General features: G+C 41.3%; 1 protein-coding gene across 1 annotated transcript in view; it reads right to left on the bottom strand.

Moving 5' to 3' along the window:
- The window catches only part of pkn2a (protein kinase N2a), a 67337-nt gene that overhangs the window by 15101 nt on the left and 27806 nt on the right, over nt 1-24430 (bottom strand). The window contains exons 4-7 of the mRNA XM_079570049.1: nt 10039-10193; nt 2278-2407; nt 2055-2200; nt 528-741 (exon numbers count right to left, since the gene is read on the bottom strand). Of these exons, the coding sequence (XP_079426175.1) occupies nt 528-741; nt 2055-2200; nt 2278-2407; nt 10039-10193 (645 nt within the window). The remainder of the gene's footprint in view (nt 1-527; nt 742-2054; nt 2201-2277; nt 2408-10038; nt 10194-24430) is intronic.

Below are 24430 nucleotides of genomic sequence, written 5' to 3'. Positions count from 1 at the left end.
TAAAACCACATAAAATCCATTAAAAACATTCATACAACCAAACAATAAAACAGACTAAAAGTGTGGCCGTGCTACTTAGTGTTAAAAGCCAATAAATAATAAATACGTCTTAAGCCTGGATTTAAAAAAGGCCAAAATCAGTGATGGTGCATATCAGGGGGGGGTTATTCCAGAGTCTGGGTCCAGATACTGAAAAGGACCGATCACCCCAGTGCTTGTACTTGGTCCTGGGAACTTCTAGCAGGAGCTGGTTTGACGACCTCAAGGATCTGCCCGAGTCACGAACAGTTAAAAGTTCAGACAAGTATGAATATTTTCACGTTTGTTACTGCACCACTGAAATAAAAAAAAAGGAAAAAAAAACGGCAATTGAGCAGCAGAAAGAAAGCTAGATGGCCACAGCGAAATGAGAGCTTCACCAACGTGCTGCCGGGAGAGGCTTGTCGATGGTACGGTTACGCCGCCATGTGCGACTTATAATCTAGAAAATGTACACGATTTGGATTTGTGTGGTGCGTGGTGGCTACCTGTGAGCGCGGCGGGCTTGGTGACCGTGCTGTACTGGTTCTGTGCGGAGATGAGGCTGGAGCGGGGGCTCAGGGCGGGGGAGGAGAGCAGGGACAGCTCCTCCATGATGACGGCGCTGCTCGGGTGGTTCTTGGGCAGCTCGTTCAGGCGCTGCTCCAGGGAGTAACGAAGGAGGTCCAGCTTCTGACTGGACTCATTGAAACGTGCCTGGGCCTGGGGGGGGGACGACAAGATTCAGGTGAGTTTGTGTTGAATATATTATATATACAAGTGCGGTGATTCTCGAAACGATTACAGAGTATTATTTAAGCAGATAGTTTGTAGGTCTTAGCTTTCATATGAGGCGTTACACTGGGCTATAGGCTGTGACCTTTAAGATTTGGGTAATGCTTATTATTTCATATTTTTGAAAATATAATATTATACCAACATTTTAGTCATAGTTTTAGTCTCATAAGCAACTTTTAATCTAATTTTAGACCCATTTTAGTCAGCAACAAATAACAATGACTAAAATCATGGCAAAATATTTAACCCTACCCCTGATGTAGACCAGTGATTCCCAAACAGGAGCGACCCCCGAGTGTTCACAAGCACTTAGCAGGGGGTACTTGTAATTATGTTTAAAGGAAGTTGTAACTGAACTCTCATTTTCAAAGGAAAGCAATATTTTTTAAGGACTTGACAGCCTTCAGGCCTCCTTTTGAACAGATCACTTTGTCTTTTTACAAAAAAATTCCGAGCTTTAGTGGCCGTTTTTTTAAATAACTGGCAGCAAACCCGACATAAGGGCTGATTGAAGAATAAAAGAAGCGTCCCAGGGGAATGCGGGACAAATAAGGCCACCACGGATCTAGCGACGAGAAACAATCTGATCAAAAAGTATAAACCTGTAAGAAACAAGCACAAGCTAAATCTAATCAAAGCCCATATTGGATAAAAAAAACTTCAGACACTCACGGACTGGATTTATATAAACTCTTCAGTCAATCAGTGCTAAAACGGGTCTAAAACTGTGACCAGTGACAATTGAGGCAGGGACAAAACAGGGATTTAAACTGGTTAACCTCTTCTTAACCCGGTGCATTTTTTCTCCAGTTGAGCTTTACCCAAAGTTTACAGCCGATAGGCCAGTGTAACGCCTCATTTGAAAGCAAAGACCTACAAAACTCATCGAAACGGATCTTTTTCCTCCCATTGTTGAAGTGTTGTCGTCAATTTTTAAAAACGTCTTTTCATTGCTTTGTTTGTTGCTCTTTTGTGGCGTTTTTGTCACTTTTCTGTTACTCCTTTGTGGCTTTGTCGTTGCATGTTCATCACATTTTCAGCTATTTTGTGGCTGCTTTTTTTGTTGCATTTCATCCTTGTTTTCGTCCAATTTCTGTTGCTATTTTGACATTATTTTCCAGAAGCTTCTAGATTTGGGTAAAGCGAAACTGGAGAAAATGCACTCGGGGTTAAGAGGTTAAAATGAGAACACCTGAAGCCTCGTGGCACCTCTGGAGGAAGAAGTAATCTGACAGTACCTCGGAGTGCGCCCTCTTCTCGGTCACCTTCCCCGAGCCCAGCAGCTTCATGACGTTCTTGGCTCCTTCGGCCACGGCGGACTCGATCCTGGCGTGGTGACACAGCTCCTCCACGCGCAGGTCCAGCGGGCTGATGAAGGGTTTATCTGCGGACACACACTGGTCAGGTGGGCTTTTCAAAGGGTACGATCGGCGTGCGTGGACCGGAGCTACGGCCTCTCACCCATGACGTCGTTGTTCTCGAAGCTCAGCTCGTTGGTCTGCGAGGCTTTGAGGATCTGCATCCGGATGAACTCGATCTTCATCTTGCTGTCCTGGAGCATCTGCTGCGCCGTCGCCAGCAGCTTACGGTCCTAAAACACATGCGAGAGAAAGAGGCGGGTGTGAGTTCAAATCATTCTCTTTCTGACTGAACTGTTCAAGCTTCAACTAAACATCTGTAATGCCACAAACACAAAAGACGTTCCAGTGAACAAAAGAATTATGGAAAATTGGGATATTTAGCAGCAAATTTGACACAACGGGAAACTTTGTGTAAAATTGACAAAGTTTCAGCACAACCTGCAAACAAATGTGTGCTGATCCTTGTTTGTTTTTTTGCTTGACCAAGGATATGTGTGACGCTTTTATTATTAATTATACATGATACACACCTAGCATGGGTTCAAGGAGGTAAAAATCCCATTCAAAATCTCCACAGACCTTTGACTCCGGCTAATCGAAAATGTAAACCACTGACTGTAGCGAAAGAAAGAAATTACAAGAAAAACAAGTAATGTGTGCAAATATGGCTCTGCAGCAGAGTCATCTCCCTATTTATCAGATGTGGGACCTTGAAAGTGTAATACAGGTCATTTCAAATGGTAAGTTAAAGCAGTACTAAGTAACTCATGCCCCTAGAGGCCATAAGCGCCACTGCAGGTGTCGTAGAATGTTGCGATTTTTTACTCATTAACTGTCCGTGAGAGTAAATACTACGCTGACAGAAAAGACAAAGGGACAGAGGGATATTGTACATCCAATTACACAATGGAGATCTTTTTTTTTCACTCAAACGTGGCTGTAAATACTGTTTAAGTGGCGCTAGCCTGCAGTTAGCTTTGCCCGTTAGCCTGTTGCTTCCTCCTCGTGATTCCATTAGTGTGTATTGGAGCCTCCGACCCATAGGCAGCGAAGTTGCAAGTGTGGTTTTCTGGCCAGAGACACCGGGGGAGACGAAAGAACCTCCCAATCATTCCATTAACACTTGTATTACCCCCAGATGGACTACGGAAAGCATTTATTGAGTTAAACAAGTTACTTAGTACTGCTTTAAGTGCAACATACCCACAAATATCTATAGGCTATTTTCCAATTTGCATTTTAGCACCTGTCTTTTAAATGACCCCCCATGTGTTTTAAGTTACTGAGGTAACACGTAACAGATTAGCTGCAATCGAAGAAAACTCTCTGTTTTTTTTCAATCCAATATGGGTTGGATTTTGAATGCCAGTGCTTGCGGTTGTTGTTTTTCTTCCGCAATTTTCCCCAGATGTTTTAGTAAATGTTTGGCAAACGGACGTGTGGCGTTGTTTGTTTCAGGAGAAGTAGAGCTCTGTTTTTGATCATAGCACTATTATTATTATTTATCTATTACATTCACGTTGCCAATCAAAGCCCTGGACGTGACGCCATGGCGGTCGCTCATATGGGATTTTGACTTCGGGTCAGTCACAGTTCAGCTGAAAATTTAATTTGAATGACCACAATTAGCAAATTACAAAATCTGTAGTTATTTCATGTTTTATTGGTTTGTTTTGATCTGCATTTCCTCTCTCCCACCACAATACGATGAGTGTGTGGATGACTGTGGTCGTGACTGTGGTGACAGGGGGGGGGAGGGAGGGCTAGAAGTTGTTTCATGTTTCACTCCTTAAAAAACAAACAAAAAACAAATGACAAAACATTCCCTCTCATTATGGGTTAGCCGAGACACAAAATTAAAGTTAAAACATATTTGGTTCATATACTTCCCTTGTACTGAGCAGTTTATGACGAAATTAACTTTAAAATGATCAATGTGAAAGGAAAGGTAGACGTTTTTCATCTGATAGGGAATCCGTTTCTGGAGCACTGGGACAAATTCAAACTATTATGAATGTGATACGAGTGTGAACAAAAGGCCCTTGTTATTTTAGTCTTTGCTTTAATGTGAATGCTGTGTTCAACCTGCAGATTGTAACAAACATATTATTCGATAAAGCCTGAATAATGCATATCGAACTCACAATCCCCTCACGATCGTCACGTAAACAGCTCTTAAACCCCGTCCTTATTTGGAAGCAAAGCACGAGTGAGCACATGGAAAAGCGCATTCACAGAAAGCGGAGGAATCCCATTGTGTTTTTCAGGCCGAGCCCTTTAAACCCCATCAGCTCATTCCTGTGAAGTTTCGGAAGCCCGCGTGTGCATGCTCCGCCATTTCCTCCTGACGTGGCCTTCCCTGCGCCGCCGTCTGGAGTTTTTACCGACCACTTTGACCTCCGCTCGGAGTCGTGTGGCGGCGCGGGAGGGGGGGGGGGAACGCGGCCAAAAACACTTCGCCAAACAACAGCTCTGCCTTTGATTTCAGACTTTATTGCATTAGGAAAGTACGCCGTGTTTAATAAAAGCCCGGGAGGGAAATGAGCTCAACGTGAGTCTCAAACACTTTGCAGTTGTTAGCCGCGCAGCGATTCTCTGCACAGAATCCCAGGAAGTGATTTAGAACGAGACATTTGCGGAAACGGATCAGAATTTCACCCCAAATGTTCAGGTGTTCTTGGAGACGAGTTCAAACCTCCGTGTTCTTTTAAGGCGAGACGCTGCAGGTGAAAAGGGGGAAAAATGTATATTTACAGATATCAATTTGAAGCTTGTGCTGTCGATCACTGGCATAAATGTGAGAAAAAAAAATACATGGCAAGTTTTCTGTCATTTTATCTTTTCATATAAGAATGAGGTGTTTTATGCCAAAAAATGCACCACATTTCCCATCTTTTCGGCGACGAAATCTGAATAATGGATAGAGCTACATTCAAATTTATGGTTTCATTTTATTGATAAATGAGTTGCCAAGACTTTTTCAGAGGGGATTTTGGATTTCTTGTTTAGTTTTAAAATAAGCCGTTTTTTAGTGGAAAAATGTGTAAAAATGTATTATTTTTTGACATTCAAAACTCAATAAATGGGGCTTAGGGATTAAATAATAAAAAATCCCTCTGAAAAAATCTTCCAAACATTGTTCAGTCCAAGGCTGGAAGATTTGAAGTCTTTAGGTCCGACTGACGTGAACATAGTGTCGCCACAATGACAGAAAAATGTGTTTTGAGAAAAAGGCCCTTGAAATTGCATTCTCCCATATAAGTCTATGGGGGAACATTGAATCAGCGCAATATTTAAACATGTTATTGTGAAGATTAGTCATATTTTCTGTTTCCGGGTGAAAGTTTATATGTTCAGAGACCAATTTGGCCCAAAACCTGAAAACTGAAAAAAATGAGTTTTGCCAGTAGCGTCTCCCCTTAAAAGGGAATTACTCAATCAGAAAGAGCATTTGTTTTCCGGAAGAGTGCAGCCACAGAGGGGACCCTATGGTACATGTTTTCAAAAGGGCTTCTCTTCTAACTCTTTCCCCCCAGTTTGTTCTAATATTAGCACTTTGGCCCATAGTAGTCACCGACACCAGTTCAGTACCACGCAGCATGAATGAAACCAGCAGCGAGGCCTGTAAATAACCCTAGAGCACATGGCTAATCTACGGCAACATTTCTATTAATGTGGACAATGAACCAAGGAGAAGACGCAATGATCTGGAAAAGGAATGAAGTTACAGGAGGAGATATTCCCGTTAAAAGTAAGAAAAGGTCAGCTTGTCTTATAAATCATTCCCTTGCCACAACATGGCAGCTATCAGGCTTTTCTAGTCTTTCCATCTAGTTTGAGGAATCTTGGCCCTCTTCTTACAGAATCTTCCAGAGCCGAGAGATTTTTGGGGACTGACTTGCACACAACTGTTCTTAGGGAGGTCCATCCACAGATCTTCAATGATGTTTAGAGGAGACTATGAAGGCAAAGGCAAAACCTTCAGACTGCACCTCTTGAGGTCGACCACCGTGTGTTTTGAGCCGTGTTTATGATCAAAAACCCATTTGTGGAAGCCATTTGCTTTTTAACCCGGTGTTACTTGTCGTCCAAGGGTTTGGGTCAGAAACGTGATGCAAGTTGTGTTTGACTCACACTAGACGTCTTGGCTTTCACGAGGTATACACACTGGCATATATGCCGTAAGCTCTCCAGTCAATACTCTTTGCGATCTGGATTGAGAAAATAACTCTAACCACAACCCTAAGATGGCAGATAACGGGTTAACTTCAGCTTTTCACAGACGGTGCTACGTTTTCCCGCAAAATTTGCTGGAATTTAATTGAATCAATTGGTCGTTCCACCCATTAAGTGTTCCCCCGCGCCACTGACTGCCACACATACACCAAAAGACGATGGATCCATCCCCGGGCTGAACAGTTGGACAGATTCTGTACAGAGCCGTGGGAAGATATTTTAGTGAGGGGGCGCTGAGGGACAAAATGTACCCCCAAAATACTTTTTCTGTGCATAAATCCTATTTATTAACCTCTTAACTCCCGCCTGAACCGAGAGCGTTTTCTCCAGTTCAGCTTTACCCAAATCCTGTAGGCCAGTGTAACGCCTCGTTTGAAAGACCTACAAAACTAAATGGATCTTTTTCCTCACGTCAGATTTTTTTCATCACTTTTTTTGTTGGGCAGTCGTCGCATTTTTGTCAAATTTTCGTCAAATTATTCGAATTTTTTTGTCAAATTTTTGTCCATTTTTGTAATTTTTTTGTCACTTTTTCATCAAATTATTCACATTTTTTTGGTCAAATTCTTATCATTTTTTCATCCTTTTTGTGTGTGCAATTTTTCGTCAAATTTTTCTCACTTTTTGTCAATTTTTTTGTCATTTTTTGTCACTTTTTTGTCAATGTTTTCTCACTTTTCTCACATTTTCATCCTTGTTTTCGTCTCAGTTTTGTCGCTATTTTCACACCTTTTTTTCCAGAAGCTTTTGGACTGGGGGTAAAGCTGGAGAAAATGTGCTCGGCTCAGGTGGGAGTTAAGGGGTTGATATTGCCTGCAGTTCACAAACTATCCACCAGGGGGTGCTGCAAGCGCCCTCAGCACCCTGGGTTCCCACGGCCTTGATCCTGTACCCTTTCTTCTCCAAACAGACTTTTGCTCTCTGCTACCAACAGGTTCTACTGTGGGATGCAAACGTTTGACATTTAGAACAATCCTCATGCCTTTTGGAGACAAACCAGATGCTAAAAGAGAATTGTTTGGCCGGAATGAGCAAAGATTCGTGTTCAAGCGGCCAATGGACTGGAAACGATGAGTTCCATCTGGAAACACTAAGACCTAATAGTTAAAAATATGAATATTAATAGACTTTCACTTAATTCCTTTGGCCGGGCAAGTGCATCTGATCGTGGTTCCTGCTCGCATACCTCGCTGCTGCCCACAGAAGGGAGTGGATGTCTTTTAACTCGATTACGCAAAAAACTCTAAGCAGAAAAATCCCCAGCTGGTGCGGGGAGCTGTGAGGCAGGACTGTCAACCGCCGTTTCAAACAATGTAACGAGAATGACATCACGGCGGATGCAGGACCCCACCATTAAAGCACCTACTACTACTACAGCGGCTGAGTGATCCCGGCTCAGCTGAAGGGAGCTGTTATTACCGGGCCGGGAGAGCCGCGGCGCTGCGAGGGCTTTAAGTGAAACAAAGTGAGCGAGGTTACGAGCTCGCCTGCGTCAGCCTCCTCTCGGGTTTCTCCTCCCGCGGCGCGCTGATAAGAGCCGTGTAACACTCGGTCAACTGCAACAGAGAGGCTTTTAAAAAGACCTCCCTACAGCCTGGGAAAGCTCCGTGCAATTAGAAGGAGCGGGTCCCGAGAGCGCACCATGAAACAGACCACAGGCTTCAGCTGTCAAGTGGGCGGGTGAGGAACGGCAGGTTTGTGATTGGGGCAATACCAGATAACAAACTTCAATATAGTCAGGATCGTAAGTATCAGGAGCAATGTGGTTTTTCATCAGTGAGAAGGGGAATTAAGTTTAGAGCTATTCATTTGAAACTTGTACGGACATTAATATGAGGGGAGGAAATGACGTACACCTATTTTATGTTTTCATATCAAATAAGACATTTTATTATTATCTATTCTTACAAATTAGGTCGACCAACATGTATTTTACAACATCGGATATCTGCTAATCTCATGCCACTAAAAGACCGAACCAAAGGTGGTAGAAACCTCCTGTTTTTTGTGCTTTGGGAAGAGCTCAGTCTGAGCCTTAAAGGGGCTAGAGACAAGTTTGCCATTTTATACTCACTGCTGCCACCTCAGGTCATGCGTGTAACTGCAGTTTCTATATTAAGCTCGCGCATGACGGCACTTCGGACCCGAATTAACAGCGTTTTGAGTGACAGTGCAGGATTTCAGAGGCAGTTGTGATGAACAGGTCTGGGCTCATTCTACACATCAGGACATGGCTGTGGGGGAGGAAAATACATGATTTTAACATTTATAAACTCTGCATAGTCCCTTTAAAATGAGCTTCCGCAGAGAAGCTGAGAAACATTGCAGTGAAAATCAGTCTCAAGTTTATTTTATGTTGCAGACTTTTGCGTATAATTTCGGAACATAAGAGGTAGAGACTTACCCTTTATTTCGTTTTGGAATCTACTGTTTTTTGTCTTTCAAATGAGCTCCCTCTGAAGTACCTACTAGGGCTGTGCAATTAATCGAAATTCGATTACGATTTCGATTACAACAGTAAACGATTACAAAATTAGCATAATCGCAAAAAATCGATTATAATTTTATTTTATTTTGTTGGGGGGTTTTTTCAATTTTTTTTGCAAAGCAGACTTGCATTATTTCAGGCCGCTGGGATTATTTTCCCTTCGCTTTTCCCGTGCCATGGCTCATGCTTTTGTCTGACATAAAAACAAACAGCGCTGTGTGATGATGTCATCAGGCCGCGCTGCTCAGTTTGCTTGCGCAGGTGTGAGGGCTGACCAGCAGGGGGCAGGTGTGAAACAGGGACCTCTATTTAATCAAGGCGTACTTGAAATCATTTGTACTTTTATGACTGTTCAGAAAACATAAAATATCATCATAGTGCTTTGATTAATAAATAAATAAAATAAAGATAGACTTTTTTTTAAAGGCAACAAATAATCGTTTGAATAATCGTGATTATTAATTTTTCAATAATCGAGCAGCCCTAGTACCTACTAGACATGAATGTCCTGAATATATCACTCCTATGCCTCTAGTAAAGCGCCCCTGTTCTCGCAGTTCAACACTGACACATTTTACAGTTAAGATGAATCCTACACAGGATTATAGACATAAAAAAAAAAAACCTAAATCGGTCAAAAACATCAGCAGTGAATATCGGCATCAGCCACTCAAAATCAGCCTGAGAAAAACCCATATCAGTCGACCTCTATTACGTCATGTGTTCCTCCCAAACTATTGCACTTTATAAATATTTCTTCATTCGTTTATCTTATTTGAACGTTTGGAGTGTGTAGGAGCTAAAGTGGAGATGTAGTTTTGACTAACAATGATCATTTCTTGCGACCTATCACACAAATACAACAGAGGCATGAGTTGTGTATTTGCCACGTCAACATGACTGCATTACTACAAGTAAACGTATAGAAACATGAACTTTGAATCAGTCTGTATCAGCATGTTACAGACTAACAGTAAGCCAAGTGATAAGATGACCCAACTTCAGTTTGTTATTAAAATAATGGACAGGTTCGCCCTCCAAGAAAGTCAACAGTTGTTCTTTCAGTAAATGAACCAGAGTGCTGTCCCCACTGTGTTCCTGGAGTGTTGACAGTGTAAAGCAGTGTGTGCGGCTGACCTTGGAGGAGCCGTTGGAGTACATGTGGATCATGTTCTCCGCGCCCTGCTTGACTTTGAGCTCGATGTCGATCTGCTTCTTGAGCGCGGTGAGGCGGCTGTTGGTGGTGCAGGTCCGCGCCTCGCTGTTCGGCGTGTCTGGGGTCAGGGGGCAGTCTGTGAAGAGAAAGGAAAAACATGAGAGCGTGACATTGGGCCACATGCTCTGAATAACGATCTCATTTTCCTTGCATAAAACGCCTCACAGCTGACAGCGCACTATGACATAGTTCAGTCGGAGAGTTGAGCAAAAGCAGCATTATCACTTTAAAGGTATGACAGCCGGGTTTCGACAGGAGCAGAACGGTGTGGGACACTTGAGATCGGTCTGTTTAGACTGGGGCGGCCCACACAAGCTCGCATTTTGCTGCTCTGCATTGCTGTGCAACAGGAGACACTGTGGGGCTACGTTGGGGCGCTACATGCCTGTTAAAGTGATAGTCTGCAAGTTTAGATGTTTTTTTTTATTTGTTAGATTGCTTAAAGGGGGGGTATTATGCAAAATTGACTTTTTCAAGCTTTACATCATGTTATTATGTCACTCCCTCATTAAAAACATGCCTGAAGTGTTGTCTTGGCACATTCACGTATTTTTGAGTAATCTGTAAAAACTCTGATGGCGGCCATTTTAGGGATAGGTTTGCCTGAGTCCTCCTAGGAACGCCCCCACCTCCTGGAGACGCCTCCGAGCTTTCGTCACCAGCCGAGTAACCAACCACTGCTCCTCAGCAGAACCCCCTCCCCACTGATGCCACAGACAGCGTGTGGAGGGGGCGTGTCTGAAAGGGTCAGAGGTTCTTAAAGAGACAGAGGCCTATTTCAAGACATTCACTACAGCCATTTTGAGAGAGACATTTTATACAAGGCAGTTATTCTAATTTACTGCATTTACAGACCAACAGAAGGTTTGGTCATCATTGTAGTGTGATATAGACTATGTGATTGAAAAAAGCATAATACCCCCTCTTTAAAGTGACAGTGTGCAAGTTTAAATGTTTTTATTTTTATGTGTTAGATTGCTTAAAAGTGCAATTTGACGTAATACAAGTAATACATAATATAATAATGATGATATTTCTTCTATAGTCCTACTGTTTGCTGGGCTGTCACTTGGACCGGTTCACAGGAAAGCTCGTCTCATTGGTCAAATCTGGAGAGCAGGGGGAGGAGCTTGATCCTTCACTTTGAAATTTCACTCTGGCCCGCTCCTCACTTTGCAATCTTACAGACTATCACTTAAATGCAGAGCAAGAACTACTTCCTGCGTCAATTTCACCTCCGTCCTTCTATTGACCTTATTCAAGAACTTGAAGTGTGTAGCGCCATCTTGTGTTCATGTCCAGACTGCAGGTCTAACTTAAGCTGACATTGGCTTTGATGTCGATGTAACATGACATTACTGACGTACCACTGCGTAAACACAGCATATTGTTCGGCTTCGGTTCTTTACATTGATTGTTTGGTTGAGAGTCACAACAGAAAGCATGTGCACATATTGCTCTCTGTCAACACCCGCCTTAACCAAGTGCATTTCCTCGGTAAAAGGCCAGTGTAAAGCTCCATTTGAAAGCTAAGACCTACAAAACTCATTGAGAAGGATCATTTTCCTCGCATTGTTGCCGTGTCATCACTTTTTCCTGGCTTTTTTGTCACTTTTTCCACCAATTTTTAAGAGTTTAAAAGCCTGAAGCCGAAGTGATTTTCCTTCGAGCCTTTTCACAACTTTTCCATTTATTCCCATTTAATTTGTCACCTGAATATAAATACTCAATTTTAACCACTCATCATGCAGTGCAGTGGATGTACCTAACGTCAGGTGCTTTTCTAAATATTTCCAAACGACAGATTCATCGAGTTTTGTTTTTGTCTCTCGAAAGGAGTGGCAAAGCAGGAAACGGCCGTTGCTAAGCTAGCCTTGTTTTGCTAACCATAGTCGCTCACAGGGAACAACCCTGATCGCCAAAACAGGTCAGCACTTGGTTGAATATGATAAATTATGCTCGAGTGCACGTTCTCAATGAGCCGTTTGGCCGAGGACCTTTATTCACGTCAATCAAGATGGCGAGTCTGTGGTTTGCGTCATGTCTGTTCAGAGTAAAAATAACTGTTATTGGTGGACAGCGCTACACTGCGAAAACTATACATTTTTTGGAGACATTTTGTAATTGTGCTTGGGATCTACATTTTAGAATAAAGACTCAGGTCACAGTGTCTTTTGGTTTTGTTTTAAACATGTCTATGAACAGTAAATATAAGAAAAGCCTGAACTACAATCGGCTAAACTAAAGCTTGAAGAATCAATCATTTTGGAAAGAGTAAGTAGAGCTCTGAACTACGGGATAATCTCAAATTGCAATCATAAAAGTTGACTGATTCGATTCTATTATTTAACCTCTTAAGTCCCGCCTGAAACCGAGAGGATCTTTTTCCTCACGTCATCAGATTTTTTTTCCTCATCATTTTTTTGTTGGGTGTTCAACTCATTTTTGTAACTTTTTGGTCATTTTTTTGGTCAATTTTTGTCACATTTTTGTAAAAAATTTTGTCAAATTTTGTCAAATTTTTGTCCTTTTTTCATCAATTTTTGCCACTTTTTCATCAATTTTTTGTCATTTTCGTCAATTTTTTGTCATTTTTTTGTCACATTTTTGTAATTTTTTTGTCAAATTTTGTCAAATTTTTGTCATTTTCTCGTCAATTTTTTTGGCACATTTTTCCGTCCATCTTTTATCAATTTTCTTCACATTTTTGTAATTTTTTTGGTCAAATTTTGACCATTTGACCATTGATTTTTGTCCTTTTTTCATCAATTTTTTGTCAGTTTCTTGTCAATTTCTTGTGACATTTTTGCCACTTTTTCCATCAATTTTTCGTCACTTTTTTGTCACATTTCCATCATTGTTGTCGTCTCAGTTTTGTTGCTTTTTTCACAGCTTTTTTCCAGAAGCTTTTGGACTCGGGTAAAGCCAAACTGGAGAAGATGTGCTCTGTTCAGGTGGGAGTTAAGGGGTTAACAGGCTCGTCGCGGTGAAGAGTGACAAATGCTGGAGTCCGTCTATGACCCTGGTGCTCTGAGGTCACAAATGGATCACTTGCTGTTTCTTACCGAGTGGGTTTAGGAAACAGACGGTCCGGCCGCATGTGCTATTTTTGGCCGGAAACCATTTTTTAAAGCCAGATAAACAACTGTGCTGCTCAGCGTTTTGACCATTCGCTGCTAGTAACAGCACACCGCACTGCAACTTCAGGAGTCGGGTTCCATCCAGACACGTCCGATGTCTAGTTCACCCAAGGTTTGCTGATACAAAACTCACTCACACTTTTACTCACACTCCTCCTCTAAATGGAAGTGGATTTTAATCTATCAGTGTCAAAATATGGGACGGTGTTTCCGTAAAGCCGCACTTTCTTCAAAGGTTCGTTTAAGAAGTGTAGGATGAGTGGTGTTGCTTTACAGGTAAACTGAACTCATCTAAATACTAATACATGTGTTGTAAAAATGTAAAGGCACATCTAAAGGCACTGCAACGTTTTTTGTTTTTTTTCTAGTAGTGGAACAAATGTAGTTTTGTATGTTGTAAACTCAGACATTTGTGGGTGAAAACAGTGTCCATCTAATTCCAAAGCATTTGGATCGATGTCATGAAGAATCGGGATATTAAAAACATGTTAGTTAGAAATGTGTTTGGACCACAACTAACAGTTCAGTGACGTGGCTTCCTCTTTCATTGTTCGTAATCGGCAAAGCTAGTTTTGGACGATGCCGTTAGTAGAAGGGGTGTTCAGCGGTTCAGCGGTCTCACGGTCCAGGACCCGCGGTTTGGTGGATCACAGTCACAGCCTAAATGTTCATCATTAGACAGTATTTATAATCTTATAATAAAATTGGCAATGCTTTTTAATTTCTCAAGGCTGCTTTATAATAAAATGTGCCCAAGGCTAAAAAAAACTGTAGTGCCCTAAAGCAAAAAATAAATGATTTCAGTTTTGCTTTCCATACACGGCAGCTAAAACCCTCACCGCATTTGATTTGAGGTTCATGGACTCTGAGACCCTTTACAAAGCCACGCAGATTTCATGTGTTCATAGAGGACGTACCTTTGCAAAGTGTCTACAGCTTCAGTTTAGCGGTAAGTGATGATGACACATCACGCATGGCACGCGCCACGGAGCTTAAATATTGAGAAATATAGATTATTAGATCCCGTTACTTTAGTATGAGGCATATCGTCTCAGTAAGGAGCCAGAGGAGACCAGAATGATACCCCTCTGTATTTGTTTTTATACAGAGGGGTATCAGTCTGGGACCCACGCAGCGTGACTCATGGGACGTCGAAGTCCCCTCAACAACAATCCATGGATGGCACACAAGAGAGAGAGAGAGAGCAGTTGGCAAGTTATGCGATTTATAATCCTGTTTGAATATTAACCTCTTAACTCCCGCCTGAACCGAGAGGATCTTTTTCCTCACGTTATCAGATTTTTTTCCATCATTTTTCTGTTGGTTATTCAACTCATTTTTGTAACTTTTTTTCATTTTTTCTCACATTTGTGTCAAATGTTTGTCTTTTTTTTGGTCATATTTTGCCACATTTTTGTCATTTTTTTTGTCACATTGTTATCACATTTTTGTAATTTTTTTGTCACATTGTTTTCACATTTTTGTATTTTTTTGTCACATTGTTTTCACATTTTTGTATTTTTTTGTCACATTGTTTTCACATTTTTGTATTTTTTTGTCACATTGTTTTCACATTTTTGTATTTTTTTGTCACATTGTTATCACATTTTTGTATTTTTTTGTAATTTTTTTTGTCACATTTGTGTCATTTTTTCGTCCATTTTTTGTCAATTTCTTGTGACATTTTTACCACTTTTCGTCACTTCTTTGTCAACGTATTCTCACTTTTTTGTCACATTTCCATCATTGTTTTCGTCTCAGTTTTGTTGCTATTTTCCCAGCTTGTTTTTCCAGAAGCTTGTGGACTCGGGTAAAGCCAAACTGGAGAAAATGTGCTCGGTTCAGATGGGAGTTAAGGGATTCACACGGAACCGCTAAAAACACTGCATGAACTATGCACGTTCGCCCTTTGTCGATTCATTGCTCCGCTTCCCGTTTGCTTGCGTATGTTCCGCTCTGGAAATGTAGTTGATGCCAGTCACCAGACTCACCGGCCGGCCAGGGAATCCGCTTTTCTACTGTGTTCTGGAGAAGTAAGAAGTAAAACGGGCTCTCTCGCACACATTTTGTATAAGTGTCATCGTTTCATCAAGTAGCTTAATAAGTGTATAAACTTCTTTGTGACAGAAAAACAAATAAAGAGGCGATGCTGAACACAATCCACACACACCCAGAGACTAGAGCCACTACACTGAACGGGGACGGACGCCTTTGTTGACAAAATGACAGCGAGATGCACTCTGTAAACAATTCACAGGGAGCCATAACATCATGTGTGGCCTTGGTCTGAGGTCTGAGGTCTAAGGTTGCTTCACTGTAGATCAGGGGTAGGCAACGTCAGGCCCGGGGGCCAAATCCGGCCGTCCAGCACAGAACCTCTGGCCCTCAAGGTGATTTTAAGAAACATAGTGACACAAATCAGAAAGTACTTTAACAATTTTAAGATTTGAGATTTTTTTGTCATTTTTTCTCACATTTTTGTAATTATTTTGTAATTTTTTTTGTCAATTTTTTGTCATTTTTTCGTCATTTTTTTTTAATCAAATTTTTGTCATTTGTTGTCACATTTTTGTCATTTTTTCGTCAATTTTTAATCAAATATTTTTTGGTCATATTTTGTCACATTTTTAAGATTAAAAAAATATTGTCAATACACCCAATTAGGTCATATATCATGTGCAACTCTCATTTTTTTCCAGTGCACTTTCTACAAATGCCAGAAACCTACATGAATTACGAGATTCAATCTTGAGTTTGAGTAGATTTGTTCTGGTTTTAGATCAGATAAAACATCTTATCGCCAATGGAACAAGTCATTATTCTCTTAATACAGATTATATTGCATCATTTCAAGTGAAAAACAAATCTTTTGAAAAGTAAAAGTTCATTTGTCTGATTTCAAAGTGGGTTTTATGCTCAAATTCAACATAAAGAACCTTAATTCAAGCAATTTCAAGTCATTTATCTCATTTAAGATGGTCATTTTTCCAGTGTGGTGCTTTACTTTGGCCTTAAAACTGGCGGCTTCGGCCCTCGGTCTTTTTACAATGAAAAAATTGTCCCTCCCCTGCTGTAGATGCTGCTCTTAGTAGGTGAAACGGGGACAGACGAGAAAAAAACCTGACCAAAGAAATATGATGATGAGAAACATGCGCAGATGAACAAAATAAGAAGTATATTTATTTAGCATAATCTTCAGCAGCTGACTCCAATAGCCTGATGCCACTGGTCGGTCTGGCCGTTTTCTTCCAAATCTCTCAATGTCATCGCATCATCATTATTAGTGGAATTTGAATATATTTCCCAAAAACAGCGACTAAACTCTTCACTGCGCAAAACAAAAGAAAACCACGGCTGGAAAGGAAAACTAGAAAGACGACCTGCTCTTTTGAAACACAACCCTCTTTCTATCAGACGTGAAAACTGCCACTCAACAGAATCGCGGCATAAAAAAACCACACTGATTCACAGATGACTAACGCAAAGTTAAGTCGACGCTTTTGTTCTCGGCCACAGTCGGTTCCAACAGTAACAGCAGAGGGAAGCCCCGCGGCGGGACCTATTCTCAGCAAAGGAACTGACGTGCGGCAAGTGTGAACACGCTGCCCACAGTGACTGGAGACGCATCCCGACGAAGCGCCCGGCGAGGCTACGGGACAGAGTAATGTTTTAAACCGGCAAAATGAAACCTGAAGGTACTTTCCAGAACTTAATCATCTTTAATGGGGCCAATTTGGAACTATAGGAGTCTAGAGTAAAGCCTAGAGGGGGCTGCGCTTTCGAAGAGTTCCGTTATAATGTCGGCTTTTAGCAATTGGATTCATGGAGCTTTCAGATCACTTTTTTTTTTTTTTTTTTTTTCTAATTGTGACGCAGTAGATACCAAAACACACATACTACCCTACAGGACATGTTACTCAATGCCAAAACACCAAGAAGTCACACAACGATGTGTTCGGGAAAGCAATTTGTCGTTTTTTTTCATGAGGAAAAAATGCCGCCCATCGCCATATTGAATTATGTTTTTAAAGCAGTACTAAGTAACGTGTTTACCTTAATAAATCCTTTCCGTAGTCCCTGTGGGGGTAATACAAGTGTTTATGGGATGATTGGAGGGTCTTTCATCTCCCCCTGGTGTCTCTGGCCAGAAAACCATGTTTGCAACTTGACTGCCACCGGTCCGGAGAAAGCAATACACACTAATGGAATCATGAAGAAGAAGCTAACGTGCTAACGGGCAACGCTAACTGCGGGCAAAGCTAACTGCGGGCTAACGTCACTTTAAACAGTATTTACAGCAAAGTTTGAGTGAAAAAAATATTTCCATTGTATAATTGGATGCACAGTAACCCTCTCTCCCTTCGTCTTTCCTGTCAGCGTAGTGTTTACTCTCCAAGACAATTAATAAGTTAAAAAATCGTAACTTGCTACGACACCTGCAGTTGCGCTTATGGCCTCTAGGGGGAAGAGTTACTGCTTTAATGCTAATAACGTCAAACTGAACCTGAAATTAACATAGAAAGCTACTAACTACTCATCTATCCTGCCTTTCTCACCATTTTACTTTTCTAACAGGGATTACGACAATCACTGGGAATGCTAACGAATGACTAGCAACTGTGAGGAGCTTACAGGTATAAAGTCTTCTGGCGCGTAAATGTTTGAAATCCTTGTGTGTTTGGAAGTGCTACTGGTCAAAAAGGTAATTTGGTTTCATCGTTAATCATGTAATTTCAAACTTTTATAGATACACTACAAAAAGTAAATATCCAGCATTGGCTTAAATGACTTGAATTGAGGAAATGTATCTTGTTTTTGAGCGGTTTTCACTCATTTAGACACTTTTCCTGATCGGACCAAGTTTACTTTGCTTGTTTGAGGACATTTCAGACCAGTTCTAGGGTAAATCTCGCTTGAAATGAGAAAGTAAAATTGCCAATGAGATAAGACCAATTTTCTTACCCCATTGGCAAAGAAAATGAGCTGAAATAAGGACGAAATGTATCGAAACGAGTCAGAAACATCTCAGAACAAGTGAAATAATCTAGGACAAATGCCCAACAACTTCTTAACTAGTCAAAACAGCCAAAATTTGGATTATTGTGCTCAAATTGAGATGTTTATGCTGATCTAGATAAATACTTTTTGCAGTGTAGATGTTGATAACTTCCTGCATACTTGACTTACGCAAATGCACAAGAAGTAACTGAAAGGCAAGTGCTCGTGTTTACACAAGTTCATCTGATGCAAATTTGCTACATAATCATGTTTACCACCTTGTGCACTGTCTGATCTTAGAAGCTGAGAAGGAACAGGCCTGGTTAGTAGCTGGATTGGAGATAGTCAGGGACCCTATCCAGGCAATAACCCTCACAATATTGAGAGACGGGGGGGTTTCTTTTTTTTTTTTGGAGAGAGACATCCACACTGATCTATTCCACTTTTATCTTCCATAAACAAAACAGAGCCACGGAACATGAAAACAGAAGGACTCTGGTTTGTGTGGAGTCTTGTGGGGTGAGCTCACTCGTGTTGCCTTCTTGTCTGGGCCTGTGCATGTGTGGATGGAGAAAGCCCTCTTTACGCTCAAACGCCGACGCGAGTGCACAAACCTGTCCGACTTCTCCTGACTGGATGCGCAACTTCACTCTGCTGCTCTGGGGAACTCCGCAAAACGAACGGGAAACCAAGCGCTGCCAAATCTGTGTCAGCCCGCTGTGACTTTACTCACTTTCAATTGAAATTTAAATATTCGTTCAAAAGGTCCCCACTTAAATTTAGCCCAGTATTTGTTTGCGTCTTTGGAGTTCAATTTTTTTGGATTGAAACTGAAATTTATTTCAAATTCTGAATCAGTGCACGCGAACTATCAAAATGCTATTTTGATTTGATTTGCCAATAGACCAGGGATTGCCCAAACTTTTCGTCTCCGAAGGCCAAAATGAAAAAGTGCCTGTGGGTCGCGAGCCAAACACAATTATAAAGCTACTTTATTTTATTTACTTTGTATTTTTTTGATAGCCTACATTTGCATTTGATTCTATCCATGCAAATAACATGCTATATCAAAACAAATGGCAACATTAACTAATTTTAGTAGAAGAAAATCAACCATTGTAGCAATTTAGTGCAAAAAACACCTGCATCTACAGCACCTACAGTAACTTTACCTCATTAGTTAACTCAAAGAAAACATTAGATTATTTTGAAAGTGTCAGTTCAGCATCAATTCTTTTATAAGTCAATTTTTAACATATACTGTTGTCGATGTTAACAACCTTTGCAATAAAAGTTGGAAAACTGTGAAAGTTGATGCTACAACGCTCTGTGATTGATAAACACCTCATTTTTTCCAAAAGAAGTGAAACAGCGCCCCCAATTTGACGCTGGTGGTCAAAGGGTGTACTGCATCCATATTTACCATTGAGAATGAATGGAAGAGAGTTAACCAGATACAGCGCAAAAGCGGGCCCCACTTTGGGCACCCCTGCAATAGACGCTTTTAAGCAATATCGCATATTAAGTTCCCGTTACTGAATAAGATAATGGAGTTCATCAGTCCCGCCCATCTCCATCCCTGCTTAAGTTCAGGAAAGTCCAATTTATACATTTCATAGACTATTTGAAATATTCAAGCATCAAGAATTTAGGCACAAAGGAGGCGAATTAGCTATGACCATATGACCGCACTTTAACAAAGAAATACCCAATACATAAAAAAAACAAACATGTTTTTCCTGAAAACATGCATGGGAATTTTGAATGGGATTTTAACTTGCAGAAGCCTCTGGTGACGTGGACTGTTGAGCTCCATTTACGCAAACTTTAGAGATTTCTTTGTGTTCTATTCTCAGCCTTTGACAAACATGCAACTAAACCCAACCGCCGGAGTGTGAATCATGGTGAATAAACATTACAACAATCCAGGGGGATGATTTGCACACCTGCGGACATAAACAGAAAGGAAGCACATGACTCTTAATCACCGGCAGCAGCTTTCGGTCGGACGCTCTTCTCCTCTCAGCTTTTTTTTTCCTTCAACAATATCTTAGCGAGTGAAACTTACGATTGCGTAATTGGGAGAGTTTCCCCAGGGCAGAGAATGAGAAGTCAGACAGGTCCATGGAGCAGCCAGTAACCTGTGCGTAACTATGACTTTGCTGTTATTTAAATGAATTAAACTTTACAACAGGATATTTACAGTTTGTGCCAAGTATTCGGAGACTTTGTTGACGCGACTGCTCATCACTAGTCCCATCTCGAGGACAGGACCTACTTTGTTGAAACTGGTTACTGTTTGTGAGACAACATTTCTGTGAACTGTGGGGTCCCCCAGGGGTCAATCCTGAGGTCCCTCTTGTTCAATCTATACACGCTCCTATTGGGTCAGTAAATACGCCGCAATAATGTGTCCTTCTACAACTATTACAACTATGCAGATGACACTGAGATCTGCGTGTCACTGACAGCTGGTAAACATGAGCCTGTGGATTCACTCTATCACTGCAACGAACAGATCAGTGTGTGGACGCAAAACAACATTCTCCCGCTAAACTCAGACAAAACTTAAATAAAAGTGTTATCAGTCACCTTGAGTCTCACGCTTTTGTAACTATGAAGGTCTCGTGTGCTTTTAAAGTCCAATCCCATCTGCTGTGTACAAGGTAGACGATAAAAGCATGTATTAAGATCATATATTTGTACATACGGTTTGAGAAGAAGTGGTATCTGTATCACTTATATTTAATTAAATAACAAAGGTTTTGCTATGCTTGTGTGATGTCAAAGTTGTCAGTGTGAAGGACGTCATTTCCTGTATTTTGGGTGTGAAATACTGGAAACGCACTCCTCCAAACAGACTAAGCTGTAACAAACCAGCCCGAGCTGACCTGACCCTATGAACCAGTAGAGACATGGCTTCTGTCCCCTCGCTGTGGCCTCTGTATAATGCGTTGTTTGTGTGTTGATACGGGTTTTCCTCTGTGTGGGAGGTGGGACCATCTTTAGTGCCAAGAATTCACAGACCCTCTACCCCGGCCCTGCCCACGCCGTGTCCAGCGACAAGATACAGCTACTGAATATCTTCAGACTGAGCTCAGAGCTGGAGCGGAGACAAGGGGAACCCGCCCTCGCAGTAACCCTGAGTCACTCTCTCGTCAGGCCCAAAGCACACAAGAGATTCAAACCAAAAACATGCACCGGGAGGATTTCTTCGAGATGTTTTCTAACACTAGTAGGCTTGATGAGTCAATCCGTTTTCTCAAGACTGTGACTTTTCAAAAAGGTGATTTGGGTTGTCAACATTACCATGGGTATATTATAGCTGAAAATGACACACGTAATGTGTGCAAAGCGCAAATGAGGCAACTGGGTTGGTGGGAAAGGTAAGTTTAACCTCGAGAATAGCTTAGCCCTTATAGAAATGCACTGCAGCATTTTTCAACTACCTGTTCAAACTGGCAGAGTGTCAATCATCCAAAGCACCCGCCTCTGACACTGTTACATTACACAAACAACTATACTAGCCTCAGTGTGGTTTATAACTTGGTTGGTGACTTAAACACAATGGAGGACAGCATTGCAAAAAATTAACAGATTTCTCTGAAGAGGACAGTTGGAGAAAAAAATGAGGCTTGAGAATCTAGGTTGAGGATAATTTCTTGTGCTGTTTGACTTGGCTATATGAGGCTTACAATTGAGCTTTATCAAATCTATTCCAATGAAATGAAACAATGAAACACATGAAAAGAGATCAACACATGACTAGGCGACTCGTCTATGTTGATTGGTGCTGCAGTAGTCGACTAGTCAGCAAGTTTGTTAAAGCCCTATTACCTTAACAGTCACCTTTCATGGCATATACAACTAGAACATTTCCACAGAAGAATTTGATGATAGCAAGTCCAAGGCATAATGATCCACTGAGAGTTACAATGTTTACATACCCCGGAAGAATTTCCTCATAGGCACAAAAACGTGCACCATACCTAGTGTAAAATATGGAGCTGGTTCGCTGATGCCACTGGTTCCAGCAGAATAAAGTGAAGGTACCGTTAGTGGCCATCTCAGTCTCCTGACCTCAAACGTGCAGTTCATGCAAAACAGAGGCTTTTCGCCAAGAAGAATGGGCCGCTTTACCATTAGATTATACACAGAACCTTCTCCACAACTACCACTAAAGACTCCGAGCTGTCATTGATGTTAACCAACCATTAACTATGAGTGGAAAAAAAAAAACTGTCTGTGTCATCTTTCATATTCTTTGAAAAATGGTCAAAAACGAAAGAAAAAAATTCTGCCAGGGTATTTAAGCCTTTGAGCACCTCAAATGTAGCATATTTGGCATTTGGATAAGGATTACAGTGACAATTGTAGCCATTTTGTCTCAACATTTTCAAAGGATTTTCAAATGTACATGGACGGATGAATTTGACCTCTTGTATGGGTCGGGGTGAATTACTCAAAATACTATATGGTTCATATTTGAAGAGTTTAGAATGGGAATGGGGAATGGGAAAGCTTACATTCCCTGGAAAGTTTCCAGACATCAGGAATTTTATGAGAATCTTCCTTTTGCAACCCCATTTTTCAAAAATCACATAATTAATAATATTATTTTTGTGCAGTCTTTGTAAGCTGGTCCATACACAGACTCGTTTTTTTATGGCAATTGTTGATAATGAAATCTAGTTGATTATTTTAACTGTCAACTTGTCTTAACTAAATCAAAGTACCAGCTGCAGCCGGGAAGAACACAACAGTCAGAACTAGCTGGATGGCACTGTTGCGGCTTGCAGCCAAACCTTTAGCTTCACGTTACTCAAAACCTTTTTTCTCAGGCTGGTCTTTGTTTAAATAAACTTCCAAACAGCGCTGACAGAACATTTCAACTCTTTCCTGGCTCCAGCTGAGCAGCGGACACAGACCAGAGGCCCCGAGACTCTGTCCTGGAACCAAAAACACTGGCGGTTCATAGCTTAAGAGTGACTTCTTCCAACTAACTCGGGAAACAAGGCGTTCTCCTGAGGGTCTGAGGATTCGCCTCACCGTGGAGCCGCGAGCTGACTGCCTTCATTCCTCTGTCTTCATCACCGTGCCACATTCCTGGAGCCTCGCGTCAACGTAAAAAGCCTTGTTTATCAGCAACGGGGGTCGGCAAGTTCAGCTAAATTTGTTCCCACTTAAGATAATAATTTACGAGACAAACTGCCTTCCCTCCCCCCGCTGAAAACCCTCCCCTTGTCGTGGCTTCCTAATGTCAACTGAACAGAGGGACAAGCTAGCAATTAGCACGTCGCGCTTTCTGATTTATCGCGGGCTTAATAAGGGGGTAGTCGGGGTACGGATGATGCTCAAAACGTAGTTCCGCGCGTACTTCTCGTTCATACGAAGTTATGAATAATGCAAGCAGCGGAAAGGGAGTACCACAAATGCCTGGTTTCAGTATGTGAGACTTTTCTGGTTGTGCTAAAGATATATATTTGAGAGTTTTTGTCTCATTTAGTACTCAATTCATTCTGGTTCATTTCCCCTTTTCTCCGTTTGATGTATACAGACGGCAACGCATCAGGAGGGAAACTTCTGATGGGAATAACAATATATTTTTTTGCCATTTTCTAGTGGACTATAAACATTTTATTACACACAAATAAAGTCAAGTCAAAATTGGTTCCATATGGATTTTTTAACACAGCCAAGTTTCCAGTAAAAGTGAAAAACAGGCACTCGTAGCTAGCGTTAGCGTGTAGCATGCAACGCTAACATTATGTTGGTGTTGTTGAACCATTTTGCTCCTTTCCATGTCTCTGTATCTATTCATAATATAATATATCGTTTCATAATTCAGCATTTTTTTATTAAAGCAGTACTAAGTAACGTGTTTACCTTAATAAATCCTTTCCATAGTCCCTGTGCGGGTAATACAAGTGTTTATGGGATGACTGGAGGGTCTTTCATCTCCCCCTGGTGTCTCTGGCCAGAAAACCATGTTTGCAACTTGACTGCCACCGGACCGGAGCCACCAATACACACTAATGGAATCACGAAGAAGAAGCTAACATGCTAACGGGTAAAGCTAACTGCGGGCTAGCGTCACTTTAAACAGTATTTACAGCCAAGTTTGAGTGAAAAAAAATATTTCCATTGTATAATTGGTTGCACAGTCCCTCTCTCC

Source organism: Gobius niger (genome assembly GCF_951799975.1).
Source record: "Gobius niger genome assembly, chromosome: 13".
NCBI classification, from domain to species: Eukaryota; Metazoa; Chordata; class Actinopteri; order Gobiiformes; family Gobiidae; genus Gobius; species Gobius niger.
Note: the sequence above shows the minus strand (reverse complement) of the source record. Positions and strands in the feature narration are given on the sequence as shown.